Source organism: Trachemys scripta, chromosome 6, assembly GCF_013100865.1.
Source record: "Trachemys scripta elegans isolate TJP31775 chromosome 6, CAS_Tse_1.0, whole genome shotgun sequence".
Classification (NCBI taxonomy): domain Eukaryota; kingdom Metazoa; phylum Chordata; order Testudines; family Emydidae; genus Trachemys; species Trachemys scripta.
The window spans coordinates 22,847,090-22,862,251 of record NC_048303.1 but is presented as its reverse complement, the minus strand read 5'-3'; the positions used below and the strand labels follow the sequence as shown (position 1 = coordinate 22,862,251).

Here is a 15,162-nt window from a genome sequence, read left to right as displayed (position 1 = left end):
GCAAAAAGAACAGGAGTACTTGTGGCACCTTAGAGACTAACAAATTTATTAGAGCATAAGCTTTCGTGGACTACAGCCCACTTTTTCGGATGCATCCGAAGAAGTGGGCTGTAGTCCACGAAAGCTTATGCTCTAATAAATTTGTTAGTCTCTAAGGTGCCACAAGTACTCCTGTTATAATTATGATAGCAACTAGCAGCCCCAGGGATGGAGCAGCACACCATTGTACTAGCACTGTACAAACAAAAGAGGAAAAGACAATTGTCCTAATTGTATAAAGGCTCTAGAGAAAAATCTGAATCAAGACAGGCATTCGAGTGGGTAGTTTTCTTTCTGATTTTTCATACAATTTCACATTGTTGGAGAAACACATGATGCAGAGACCTAAGGGTTCTTTAAATAGAAATGCCTGTTTTAGAGATGGGTCTGATCTAAATCCCCAATCTGAACACATGCAAATTTTATGAAAGTGTGGATCTGGCTCCAAGCTTCAGAGTTAGCCCTTATCTTAATAATGGGTCAAACTGAAACCCTGGATCTAAGCACCTTTTGGGCTTTAGAGAAATGTGGATCTCGATCTGAATTTTCTTGGTCTCAGCTCATCTTTGTTTGATAAATAATCTTCTGTATCTTATGGAGGAATCAAGATTTAAAGCACAGATCTAATGATAACACATCATTTATGATCCCTATGTAATACTGGAGAACTTAATCTGAAAGACAGTATCCATATAATCCATGGCAAGTTTCATATATGTACTGGAGAGCAGATATCCAGAATCAAAATGAGTCATGAGGCTTTTGAATTTTGAAAAGCAGAATTTTCCCTTGTTTTGATTGAATATTGAACTAGGATGACCATTTTTAAAACTAGAAATGCTTTACAGCACAAAGTTCATAATGAACAAAATTTGAGATTTCTCCAATTAATTTGTATTCCCTTAGCATTGGTATTGTAGCATGTTACTGTGCTGATCGTTTATGGTACGTACTTAACATGCAGATGAATCACAAATAGAAACAGACAATTAGACAACACCAACTACTTTGCTATATCTCAATAACACCATTTCTGCTCCTAGCATTCTTCATAGTAATAACTTTCTCTAACACAAGTTGCAACTGGAGTATGCACCCACTGGACAGCAGAATATAAATCTACAGCTCTTAAGTTCAGTATAGACACTCAAGCTATCTAAAGTAAAATACTTTTAAAATTATGGCTATTGCTGACCCTCTTAAATGCAATGATCAGTTGTTCACATCATTGTTATTTAAAGGCACCTTGAATCAAAGTATATAGATGATGGCTTCTGTACCTGATTGTGATAATCTGCCCAAAGTTCAGTTCAAAGTTGTTAACCTGTGCGATGAAAATTGCAGCCAAAGCCTCATATAAAGCAGTCCCATCCATGTTAATTGTAGCACCCACTGGGAGCACAAATCTTGTAATACGCTTGTCCACTCCATTATTCTCTTCCAGACATTTAAATGTTATGGGTAGGGTGGCAGAACTAAAACAAGAAAAAAGACAATATAGATACATACTCATTTATATAATAATCTTCTATACAAGAGAGGAGTAGGCCTGAAATAGTGTCCAAAAGCATAAAAATTAGTCTATGACACTGAATTTATTCAGTTATATCAGCCTACGTTGTTTATCATACCAATAATATTATAGCATAGATTTCTCAGGTTTAGATACAGGTCTGTCGCATCTTAGGCGCATTTAATATGTGCGATTTCAGCTTTATGCGGTCGGCAAAAACCAAAAAACCAAAAAAACAAAAAAGAGAAAAATAACAATTTAAATGCTGTTTGTGTAGTGCGGGCGATTCCAGCTGCCATTACACCCAATGTAATTTTGACTATACGCGATTTTCTCTTTAGGCGCTGACTGCGGAACGTAACCCCAGTGTAAGATGAGACAGACCTGTATTGTTTTAACTTTGTGGCCATAGTAATTACAGCAGTACCTCCAGTGACATTTGTAAATTTCTTCATGGCAGAAAACCACCTTTTAGAATCATAGAATATCAGGGTTGGAAGAGACCTCAGGAGGTCATCTAGTCCAACCCCCTCCTCAAAGCAGGACCTAATCCCAAGTAAATCATCCCAGCCAGGGCTTTGTCAAGCCTGACCTTAAAAACCTCTAAAGAAGGAGAACAGGAGTACTTGTGGCACCTTAGAGACTAACAAATTTTGATGGATTTCCACTCCATACGGCTAAATGCAGTGCCTTGCATAATGACAGGAAGGAGATTCCACCACCTCCCTAGGTAACCCATTCCAGTGCTTCACCACCCTCCTAGTGAAAAAGTTTTTCCTAATATCCAACCTAAACCTCCCCCACTGCAACTTGAGACCATTGCTCCTTGTTCTGTCATCTGGTACCACTGAGAACAGTCTAGATCCATCCTCTTTGGAACCCCCTTTCAGGTAGTTGAAAGCAGCTATCAAATTCCCCCTCATTCTTCTCTTCTGCAGACTAAACAATCCCAGTTCCCTCAGCCACTCCTCATAAGTCATGTGCTCCAGCCCCCTAATAATTTTTGTTGCTCTCCGCTGGACTCGTTCCAATTTTTCCACATCCTTCTTGTAGTGTGGGGCCCAAAACTGGACACAGTACTCCAGATGAGGCCTCACCAATGTCGAATAGAGGGGAACGATAGGATTATCATCCGTCCGGGTTTCCGGCTTTAAATGGCTGTCTGGGGGGGATTTCTAATAAAGTAGAAATGTCCGGGATTTCCCCCTTCCCCTCATGCAGAGTGTGGTGCGGCTGATTGGATGGCTGGGCCTGATTGAAAGCCACCCGCAGCCACTGGGGCCTCTAGCAGCCAGAGTCCCTCCCCCTCTCCTGCTCCCTCCTCCCCCGCAGAGGAACGCGGCAGAGTGTTTGGGTCCACGTGGAGCCTGCAGCTCTCCCTCTGCTGGGTGAGCGGGGGAGCTGGGCAGGCGGGGGGTGCAGAGGCTGCAGGGTGAGGAGGAGCAGGGCAGGTAGGGGCATAGAGGCTGCAGGGGCAGGGGGCACAGGGGCTGCAGGGGTGGGGGGGTGCAGCGGCTGCAGGGCGAGTGGGGAGCAGGGAAGCACTTAGCAACCCCCAACCAAGATCAGAGCGGGAGGGAGGAGGGGGAATGCGGGGTGCTCAGAGGAGGGGGCAGAGTTGGGGCAGGGACTTTGGGGAAGGGGTTGGAATGGGGGCGGGGAAGTGGCGGGGTTGGGGCGGGGCCATGGGCAGGGAAGGGGTGGAGTGGCGGCAGGGCCGGGGGTGGGGCCCTGTTCAGTGTCCTCTTTTTTAAATGTTTGAATATGGTAACCCTAGGGAACGATCACGTCCCTCGATCTGCTGGCAATGCCCCTACTTATACAGTCCAAAATGCCGTTAGCCTTCTTGGCAACAAGGGCATACTGTTGATTCATATCCATTTTCTAATGCCTCATGGTATTTGTGTAGACTAAGGCCCTCTCATTGACATCCGTTGGAAATTTGCATATGGACTGCAGGATTGGAAACATTTTGGTCAGATTTTATGTATAATTGGGACTTAAAAATTTCATAGCGTACCTTGAAGATGTTCCCAAAGCTGTGATCAGTGCCTGCAGAAGTCCTCCAATAAATACCCAAGGGTTCTTACGAACAACCAGGAAGTAGAGTAGTGGTAGAACAATAATAGCATGAATGAGCAAACCAATGATAACTGTTACAGTGTACATGGCAAGTTGTCCACCAATCACACCCATATCTTCCATCTCAACAATTTTCCCAGCAATCAAGAACATGATACCAAGTGGGGCATACCTACAAATAAGTAAGCAAATCAATATGTGCTGAACAAATAGATGTTTGTTTACAAAGTTATACTGATATAATGACCATAAACATCCTGGACCCAATTCAAGATCCTGGGCAGTGGCAAGTCAACCTAGTGGAGGCTACAGCAGTGAAAGTGGCTGCAACACTTGCATGGCTCTGCTGGGGTCAGGGTCAGCAAAAAGGAGGTCAGGAAGAGAATGCAGTCAGTCCATCGCCCAGCCATCTACAGCTGATGGACTCCTGTGGAGTCCTGACTGCCATTTAAAGGCCACTTTAAAACAATTCCCTGAGGATTACCTCTGAGTAGGGGAATGCCTGGGTTGTGTAGGGCTGGCGTGGTGGCTTCTTTGCCACCTGCATTCTGGTTCCCAGTGCTGAAAATGGTTGGGGAAAGGGGTACAGCCAGAAAGCTGATGCCAGGCTGCTTCTGGCCATAGGCAGATGGGCATAGGATAGGTAGAGCCACCTGGAGGTTGCTTTTATGATGGAGACTATGCACAGGGTTGGGGCTTTGCAAAAGTAGCTTAAACCACTTTCCTCAGCTGTGCCAAATACTACTCAGCCAGAGCTGAGGTCGGGATCTAGCACTCAATACGTCAACCTGCTAGTTAAGGTATATAAAAGATAATCTTAATTGCAGCTGGACTTTTCACAGGGTCTTATTTACAAAGTTGTTACCTGTCATTTTACTACACTCATGTAAAATAACATAACTTGACTATTACATTGATTATAACATGACACTCAGCAGACATCAAACCCACCTTGAAGTTTTCCCAATGTAATAATTCTCACTCCATATTTTAAATTCTCAAACATTTCCAGGATAATAATAATTAATAATGTTTCATAATTAATAATGTTTAGAAATGTGATTGTAAAGGACAAAATGTTTTAAAAAATATTAGAAATTATTAGAAAAAATAAACTTCTTTATAGCTTTTCATCCATTACTTAAGGAGTTTCCATGACACTGGAGATGTATATGTGTTTGTGTAAAATGATCAGCTGTAGCATGTGAGGGAAGATGTCATTTCATAAATGAATTGTTGTATTTGACCTCTGACTGAGAAATGTTGCATCTTAGACTTTGTAAAGATTTTATGGTAACCCTTCTGAGCAGGGATTTCATTGTCATTTGTCTGTAGAATACCATATAAAAACTAACAACAATTCATAGGCGAATGAACATTTGTGAATAGCAGTGACATATTAATATGCTATGCACATTGGAAAAGCAAATAGTGTTCTGAACTAATGAAAATAATGGGCATATTGTTGATAAATGGGACATTGACATGGTGTCTATGTCTCCCTCCCTATAGAGTTAGAGGGAAGGAGTGATAGGAGTTAGTATATGATAAGAGGATCTTTATATGACAAGCAAACTCTGTCATGGACTCTAGAGAGTATATTTACCTCTTAATGGTAATGACAATAGGAATTACTCACATGCATCAAGAAATGAATATACATTAAAATATTTAGATCCTTTTCAGATTATCAGTGTGCAGAACTCAATTTTAAAACATCATGTTTCGATATAAATAGCTAAACAGATATTATCCTTCAGGACTGGATCCCCAGCAGCTGTAAATTGGGGTAGGTCTAGTGAAGTCAATGGAGCTATACCAATTTTCAGCAGCAGAAGATTCTTAGATTCATAGATTTTTAAGGCCAGACGAGACCATGATGACCTCACTGTACATTAAGCTGTGGGGGCATTGTCTGCCTTGAAGGAAAAGGTGTGTGGCCCATTTTAGGCTGGAAAAGCTGCCCCCCTGGAAAGACTGCTGAGTGTGACAGTGACTTGCTGCAGGAGCTTTAGACCAGGTCAGTGTCGGGGATGCTGACCCATTCTCCGCCCCTAGTGACTGGAAGAGGGGAGACTATTTCAGGAAAAGCCCTCTTTTTACCTGGATTAGGTAGAGCATCACCAATCCTCCCAATCTCAAGAAATAGTTAAATACCAGGTTTTTCATGATCTGCTGTGGGGATTACTCTAGTTGCTCCTTTCTCAGGGGTCTGGGAAGGCATTTTTCCTATACCGCCAGATTGGCCAAGGCAAGGGAGGTTTTTTCACCTTCCCTGTAGTGGGTTGGGGGCTTAGTTGGGGCAAACATGAAATGACGGTTAGGTTACGATGTCGCGACTCATTATGTCAATGTGGGTGGATGTCTAGTGCAGGTACTCCATAGGGAAGGGATACAGTGATCACATAAAATGGATTGGTAAAGGATTTAAAGGAAATATTCTTTAAATGAAGAGAAAGGGGGCTTCAGGGGTCTTATGACTGGCACAGCAGGGAGCCAACCCCACCTCTTTTATAACCCCCCTTAACCCACATTTGAGGGGGGGAGGTGGTGAGATTACAGCAGCGGGTTGGCTGGGGACCAGGATGAATAAAGAGGGAGGGCTCTTAACAGCCCTCCCCCCTCCAGGCATATGTAAAGGATTATGGAATTACCTGCATTGTACACTTTTATCTGCCAGGTACTCACTGACATTTAGGAATAAACTTGTGGCCTAACAAAATCACAGCCAGTCTTTCCTGTCCTCCTTCCGGCAAAGCTGAACAATGAACTTCTAATCTGATCTCCTACAAAACACAGATCCTCGGTATCCAGCACATACTGGTGCTGAATGTTCAAAACATTTTGACATAATAATTTAACATAGCATTTAACAGAGGCACTTACCACATGATTAGAGCTACCAATTTCATGATAGCTTCATTAAGGCTATCAAAGAAGTGTCTTAATGGCTGCCCTTGCTCCTTCATGTTCCCTATCACCAATCCGAAGCTTATTGAGAAGACCACCAGTCCCAACGCATTCACTCCATTGACAGCACCTGGAACAGGGATCACCTCCTCTTTCATTCGAGTTAGGGTTTCCATTGCCTCTGATACATTGTTTATTACGGAAGCCACAACAGATGTTTCATTGGGTGGAATTGCTACTCTAAACATTCTCTTGTCATAGTTCGTTTTGAACTTAAAAAAAAAGAAGAAAAGACAGAAAACAGAGTGACTTACTATAAAAACAGACAAGTACACTCGTCATTTATCACTCTCGTGATACTAGCATTATTACGTCCCCATTTTAAAATGTCTTTTGAGTTATTAGTTTGTGTCACATTTAGGGGTAAAATAAAGTTTTAGGATGAAATTCTGGATTCCCCCTGAAGTAAATGGAAAACCTTGCATTGGCTTCAATGGGGCCAGCATTTCACCTTTATTTTCAAGAATTCATGTGCTCAGATTAATATTTCTCATAGTCATGATCAAAGCTGTATGTTTGTCAGATATATGATTTTTGTGACAAAAATGTGTCTTTTAGTTTGTGTTTTTATAATGAGTCGTGATTTTTTCACTGAGTTTGCCTACTACTCAGCAAGACTTTTCCATTAATTGGACTTTTTTGGCTCTTTATATGCTTTTAAACTATTGATCACAGATATTTCACACTTTTCTACTGGAAAAATAAATGTAAGGATAATATAAGTATCATGTATCATGACTTTTCCTTTTTTAAATACTGAAATTAGGACTTTTACAGATTTTTTCCATGACAAAGCCATGAATTTGTCTGTCTCTTTTAACCATTTGTTATTGATTTACCTCTTTGTTTACAAAAGAATTCTGTCTTGTGTGACCACTGACATCAAGTGGACAAATCAGATTCAAATTCTCAGCATTCTCCAAATCTTTGCTTTGAAAACAATATTCCGCAATGCATTCATTTCTATTTTTCCCATGATAATTTCATATCCTGCATATTTATATCTGTACCAGAAAACAAATCACAGCCCTATCCTGTCTAAACACAAGGAACCTAATTCTCATTTACATAAAGGCAACCTTTACACCTCTCTGGGTAAAATTTTTTAAAAGCACCTGAGGCCTTGGCTACACTCGGGAATTCACAGCACTGCTGCGTGAGTGTAGTCGCACCGCCAGTGCTGCGAGAGCTCTCTCGCAGCGCTGTATGTACTCCACCTCTCCGAGGGGAGTAGCTTGCAGCACTGTGAGCGAGCGTGCAGTGCTGCAGGCTCTGATTACATTGGCGCTTTACAGCGCTGCACTCGCTGCGCTCGGCGGCGGCGGGGGGGGGGGCGTTTTCACACCCCTGAGCACAGGAAGTTGCAGCGCTGTACAGCGCCAGTGTAGCCAAGGCTTAAGTGACTCAGGAACTTTTATCTCATTGCACCCAATGGTACTTAGGCATCTAAGTCACTTAGGTGATGTTGATAATTTTACCCCATTACACCTACCCACTGATAATGAGGATCAGGCCCAAGGAGTTCAGTACTATTACTAATGGTTCAAAACTATTGCAAGACTTTGGAAGTTTTTAAGTGAAATGAATGCACAGTTGGCATTCTTGTGACTAAGAACAGCAACCTGAGTGTAGGTGAAGAAAAGAGTTCAACTGGTCTGAGGTGTGGTTAGATTCCATACATCAGACACAAAGTCTGGATTCACTGCTCAAGAGTATTTGCTTAATCATTGCAGGCATAAAGCTGGATTCAGTTCTTAACTCCCAGTGGAAGTACCATTTCTCAAATTCCATTTCAATATAGGGAAACACTTGATCCTTTATTAGTTAATATTATTTTTAAGGGCATGAAATAGGGTATCAAGTTCAAGGACCTTACAGAGAGATTCAGAACTCTTCTGCTGATTCATCCTGATGTCAGGCACTGGAACCCTGCACAGATGTAGAGCTTTTCTGCTGACTCACCCTGTCGATAGATTATGGCATCCTTTTAATGCCAAACCAGGATATGAAAGGGTCTGAGTTGATAATGGGTGTCATTCTGAGGCACAGAAAACTAGGGTCTAGGACACAGTATTAGTGCAGGGAAGAATTCTAGTTGGTCTCAGGAGAAAATATAGGCTGAGGTTTATATTTTGTTGTTGCTTTTTAGGTTGCAATAAAGGAAATCCCAAGAAGGGGGTAAGTTTGGCCTGCAGCCAGTGAGTGTATTGTGTTAGGAGCAGGGTGGGAACACCATCTGCTTACAGATAGTGTCAGGGCAAGATGAAATAGCTTCTTCACAAAGGGAGTAAATGTATTAAGTCTTGAAATCGATGATTGAATTGCTGAGTCAACAACATCAACCCCAGGCTGCTTTTCAACAAGTCTTGCTGCCATTTAGGTACGAGTACCAACAGCAGCCACATTTCCAGGAGCAACTGCTTTGAAGTCTCTGTGATGGACGGTGTTAGTTGGTGGCATCACCTAGTGGTTAGGGGGCTAGGCCTCTGCTTGCCCCACCTCCAATATTTTCCCTTGGCTACTGTCACGAGCCTCCAGTCAAGTCACCCATCAGTCTTATCTATCTGCAGGGTGACAGAGTCCTAAGGAAGACATGGTGTCCCCCACCCTCAGGATTGGGGGGGAACCTTTAGTCTGTCTGTGGGTGTCCAATCCCTGCTGCAGGATTCTAAAGGTCTTTACCCTCTGCTTCCTTCCCTGAGGGAGAGTTTGGAAGTGAGAATTTTCATGCCCTTCTTAACAAGGGGGATTAGTAAGGGAACCCAGCCCCTGCCACTCTACTAGTCTGTGGCCCAGGGTCTTGTAAGAGGCACCAATGTCCAGCACCAGGACTGCCTTAAAGCTGTCTCCCCAGACCACTTCCTACCACCCACTCTCTCACCAAAGTCTTACAGTTTGCCTCAAAGTAGTGAAAGAAGAAGAGAATAGTTGAACCTTCAGCCCCTCTGGGCTCAGCAGGCAGGCTCTTTCCCTCAGGGAAAAGGTTTCTGCAGCACCTTTCTTCAGGAGCTCTCAAGATAGCTCTTTCTCCCTGCCCTATCAGGTCCCTTCTGCTCCACCTTCAGCTGGCACATGCTTTGCAGGTGCGGCTGGGTTAGGTCACCTAGGCCCTGAGTTGCTCCTTAACCCCTTTAGTTCCAGTGTGGGGTTTATACACTGAATCACAGTCTGAGATGCAGTGCCTGAACTGCTAATAAATCCCAGCCCTTATCAGTCCAAGATGGGAACCAGAAGATGGTCACTTTTAAGTAGGCAGCTACTGCATCTCAGTGGGAGGAAAGCTAGGTTATCTGTGTGGGCCCTTATGTGAAGGGAAAGGCACAAGCTATATATTGGGGGCTGGGTGAGGATATTTCTATGAATTACAGGGTTAATTACTGAAGTGACATTTTAATATCTTACTTCCTGATACTGCGAGTCTTTATTCTTTTGACCATTTCTTCAATGGGACTACTAATGAGAGTTAAGAAAGACATTGCAGGACAGGGGTATCAGGAAAACTAGGTTGTTGTATTTTTGGCAGTAATACACCATGTCCAAAGTTACCAATACATGACGGGCCAGAGATCTTCACAAGTCAATGGAGCTATGCTGATTTATACCAGCTGAGGATATGGCCCCTTCATTTCAAGGCAGAGCCTTTTTTTCCTTCATAGAATTATAGAAATTAAAAGAATGGCATTATTGGACTTTTGCAAGCTGTGGTGTTATTTCAGTAATGAATAATATATTTCAAGCTGAATTTTAATTAAATTGTCCTAGTATGAAAACAAACAGTATTGATTGTCTTACATACTAAAATGAATTATCACTGTATTTGGTGATATAAACCATTGAAAGCAATTTGATTTTAATTTACTGCATGATATTTAAATTAGCAACCTCATACTAGTATAGTTGAACACTTCAGTAATTAACTTGCAAAAAAGATAGTGACATAAAATGGTTACTATTAAAATTCAGTAGTTACCAACAGAGATAACACCATGGTATGTGAGACAATGCAATTAGAATATAATGTAAATTTGGTGACTCAGATACTGTGGTGTAACTTTTTGTGAAATATTTTTTAATGGTGATCATTATACCAGCTCAAACCTCCCAACCTGCCACTGCCAATGTGAAATACACCATAAGAGCAAAAATGAGGAACATAAGAAAAATGGTACCTCAGATTCCTGATTCAGCATTTCTCTTAATTTCATGCAGACTAGTGTGATGTACATTTTAATCATACTAAATTATTTATGGAAGCATTAATGAATCAGGCATCTTAACAGTAGCGGCAATATATCTCAACCAGCTATTATAAGTGCAGACAATAGCTAGCATTATGTTGATGTACTTAATGTGTCTTGTTGTATGCTTAACACTTCTGTTCCATTGTGCAGGGACTTGCAGGAAAGAATAATAACAAATGGATGAACAGATTCAGAAAAAATACAGTTAGCAGGATGACCCTTGCCATTCTCTTATGTCAGACCTTCTTAATTTCCAACAGTAGGTGCCACAAATTTCTCTTTGTGATACTTCAGTAGGCTTCAGGTTCCACTTATTTTCAAGTGAAAACTGCCAAAATGCTGACCATCCCACAGGCTCTTGCGCTGCCTTTCCTTCCCCAGGGCTGTCCAGTTCATCCTGATCTCTCTCGCCCCTGTGACATAGCCTCAGAACATGAAGAATTAGAACTGAATAGCAACTGCAGGTTACTAGACCGGTTGCTAATTCTTCTGGGTCATACCATAGGCTCTTCAAATTTAGGGGAGGCAAAGAAATGAAGGGATCAGGTTCAGAGATAGAAGGCTGTGCTAGGAATCTATTAGAATGTCATGAGTGAGAGAGAATATGGGGATTATGAAGAGAGAAGAGTTTGAATAAATTTATCTAAGCATCAGATAAGCACCCAAGCTATCTGGATACTTACTGGAACTGAATCATTTGAGTTTCATCCACTGCTAATAGAAATCACAAAAACAAGTTGTCAATGTACAGTGGAGTGAAGACTTTGACACTTATCACATGGATGGACACAACTGGTGTAAAGACTCACACAATTTAGTTTAACCCTCTGAGGCTAGCAGTGATCCAAACCTGTTACTGATGCACTGGAAGAGATCTGAGAGAGACAGGGAGGCAGTAGTATATGTGTTCTTCCATAGTGGGAGAAGAGAGTAACACAAAAATTCCCAGGCAATTCCCAAACATCTAGAGAAGTGTATTGCCTAGCTTAGAATGGGACGTTGGTAGTGATGATGAACTGCCTGAGGAAAAGCAGGGGACTAGAGGTGGTAAAACTGATTTATTGGGGGGGAAAGCACTTTAACTTTCCTGACAAAATCTATCTGTCAGCACCTTTGGCAGTGTGGGTCTTTGTCTCTCTCTAGTGCCTGGTCCAAATAAAAGTCCACTATAGGCTCCCTCAGACTGTGGGGCTAGACCCCAGTGGTGGGGCCCTAACAACCTTGTGCTACTTTTTTGCTGGGAATTTATTGGCAGGGTTTTCCCAGCTCTGACAAACATCCCTCGCATGCACCCAGTGGGGACTGAGCAGGGCCTTTTTACCCTGTAGTGACTCCCCCTTCCCACCAGTGGCTGCTGTGGTGCTGGCGCTGAGTGCGGAGAGACTGTCTGCTCCACCTCTCTCAATGCTCCTCTTGCTGGTGCAGTCCTTGTGGAGATTCCTCCTACCTGCCGGCAGAGAGGGGGAGGGCAGGGAGAGGAGGCACCAGCTTGTTGCCTCAGGGTTTTGCTGATAGAGAATGGAGGGGAACAGAACAGGAGGTGGGGGTGGTCAAAGGGTGGAAAGGGAAGTGGAAGCAAGGGCAGAATGGGGAAGACTGCTCCAAGATCCTGCCTGAACAATCCCCAGGGTTCCAGGCTCTCCCCTCTCTCCCCTCCCCCAGTAACCCACTCCAGGCTATCCCAGGGTCTCCCTCCTTCCCTCAGTCTGCCCTGACTCCTTCCACTACCTTACTAACCACAGTTACTCCTGCTCCCCCAACTCCCCTGGCTGCTACATTCCGCTCCCCTTTCTCCTACTTTCCTCAGTCATGCAAATGGAAAACAAGTGTCCACCTCAAGGAAACAAGTCATGGTAAGGACAATATAATGTCATATACCACAGTATTGTAGCATACCATTAATAGTTGATATATATGAGTATGGGCTGTAGCACATGGGAGGATGGAGTACAAAATTTGGAAATAACTGGTCTGCTCCTGCTGCTGCTTAATAGAGCTACTCTTTTAATTCAAAGGTAAAGGCTCATGTTTCCAGTGCTGAAGGTCATAGATTCAAACCCAATGATTCAAACAGAATCACAATACTTGTATGTAAGGGCAGGAGAATAAAACCTCAATATATTTCACTACATTATTTCCTGTGTGGGCTAGCAGGATAAAGAAAGAAAAGGCTCTAATGCATATTCTGCAAATCTCTTCAAGCAAATATATTCGTTTTTGAAGGCGACAATAGAGCAGAGAACCATGTCACCACAGAATTTACCACATAATCTTGTTTTTCAAAAGATTATCAGAACTGCTTGATTTTGATGCAGATTTGATGGCAATTTGGATATAGAGCTGATGGCAATTGTGGTTTCCATGTTTCTGCAGCCATACATCATTGTAATCTCTTGGGAACAAAGGATTATGAAATGTGTGCCAGAATTTTCAGTCTTTATGCTAATTCTTAGAATGTTAGTGAATCAGACTGTGCCAGTTAAATAATACCTTCTTCACAAGTCTTCTGAGAAACACACTGAAAACCTTAAAGTAAATTTTTGAAAAGAAGGCTACAGGGCCAGGGTATTTTGATGTCTAAAGACCTTTGTAAATCTGGCCCATAATTATGTCTGCTGTGAAATGGATTAATATTTGATGATAAAATAATTTCTAGTTTTTAAAAATCCCATTGTATTTTATTTATCTTACTTAATTCTAAGTTCAAGGTATGATTTAAACATTAATAATGCCGAAATGAACAGATTTAAAGAGATGCTTTTTCAGTAAGCACAGTCTAATGATGAAAGGGACCAGCCAGAAACAATTGTCCTTAAATATCTCCTATTTATTCAGCTATTTCTGGCAATTCTTCTATTCTGTAAGGTAAATTGAGAAGCACAGTATGTTTGTCAACAAAACCTACAGAACATTTTTATTTGCATAAAAGTTCTTGCATTGTATAGTGTGGAAATTGTGCATTTAAATAAAAATTTAACTCTCATACTAAGGTAAAATCTCCTTGCATATACTGGGTTTAAAACAACTAGTATGAACTACTTTGCTGTTCACTGCTATCAGTCATTTAAACTGGCCTCATTTAGGTGTTTGTTCAGAACTCTTTTCCATGGTAGCTTGGAGTGTTACTGAGACTATTTAATAAGACTAGACCCCCTGAGTACTGAGCACTTGAAGGTGAGACATTTTAAAGATATTGTAAGGCATAGAGAAGCCTCAAGATACAGCTATGGCTCCAGGCAAAGTTTCTGATACAGACACTAATGAATGGTGTATAGCATCAGCTAAAAATGAGAAACTATAGTATCAAAGGTTTCAGAGTAGCAGCCGTGTTAGGCTGTATCCGCAAAAAGAACAGGAGTACTTGTGGCACCTTAGAGACTAACAAATTTATTAGAGCATAAGCTTTCGTGGACTACAGCCCACTTAAGCTTATGCTCTAATAAATTTGTTAGTCTCTAAGGTGCCACAAGTACTCCTGTTCTTCTTTTTATAGTATCAAAGAAATAATAATATTCATAGCAACATACATATATGTAGAAGGCTCATTATATTCATGTACTGCCCTCCAAAGTTTTTAAAGGGAATTTAAAAATCTCATTAGTGTCTTTTGTTTTTCCCTTTTAACAGGAATGTTGGTTAGGGCTAGACTACAGGTGGAGGAACACGATAAGTAACAATTAAGTGGCATTCCTGCCTTATCATCAGGCAGTAAGTGAGAAATACAGGCAATACTTTATAATAATTAGACCTATATGCTTTGCCTTTGAAGTATGCAGAGTTGGCTCCTCTACTTCCAACCTATGTTCTTTGCAGACTTCCCATGTGATATTCCTGGATGCGTTCCAGCCTTTGTACTAATAGTACATTGATTATTCACCATCTCCTCGTCCCCCTGAGCCCAATATTGTCTTTGAAAAGAAAATTCTCCATTGATTTTCATTAAGCATGCCTTAGGCTCATGAATCAGGAAGATCTGGAGAAGTTTTAATTTTTGAGCTTGCTGGCTTAAGTGGGTTTTCCCAAGTTCTCACAGCAAGTACCTCTATACAAATGAATGAAAACAAATGTCCATTTTAGTTCATTTTCTTTAGCTGAAAAATAACAGTACATGTAAGATCCATGATTGCTGTAAGGACAAGCAAAATCATTGGCTGTTCCTTAAAAAAAACATTAATAACATTTCAGTCTTTAATTTACTACATGAAAGATACCATATTGGAGTTTCAGTTAGAAATAACAGCACAGTTTTACCTGTTTAAAGCAGGCTTCCACCAAGTTTGGAGGGAACATGTTTCTGTGAAAAAGAGATAAAATGTC

General features: G+C 41.6%; 1 protein-coding gene across 1 annotated transcript in view; it reads right to left on the bottom strand.

Moving 5' to 3' along the window:
• Positions 1-15,162, bottom strand: part of SLC1A3 (solute carrier family 1 member 3) — a 95,425-nt gene that overhangs the window by 5,983 nt on the left and 74,280 nt on the right. The window contains exons 5-8 of the mRNA XM_034773202.1: positions 15,097-15,139; positions 6,521-6,816; positions 3,573-3,806; positions 1,320-1,514 (exon numbers count right to left, since the gene is read on the bottom strand). Coding sequence (XP_034629093.1) covers positions 1,320-1,514; positions 3,573-3,806; positions 6,521-6,816; positions 15,097-15,139 — 768 coding nt within the window. The remainder of the gene's footprint in view (positions 1-1,319; positions 1,515-3,572; positions 3,807-6,520; positions 6,817-15,096; positions 15,140-15,162) is intronic.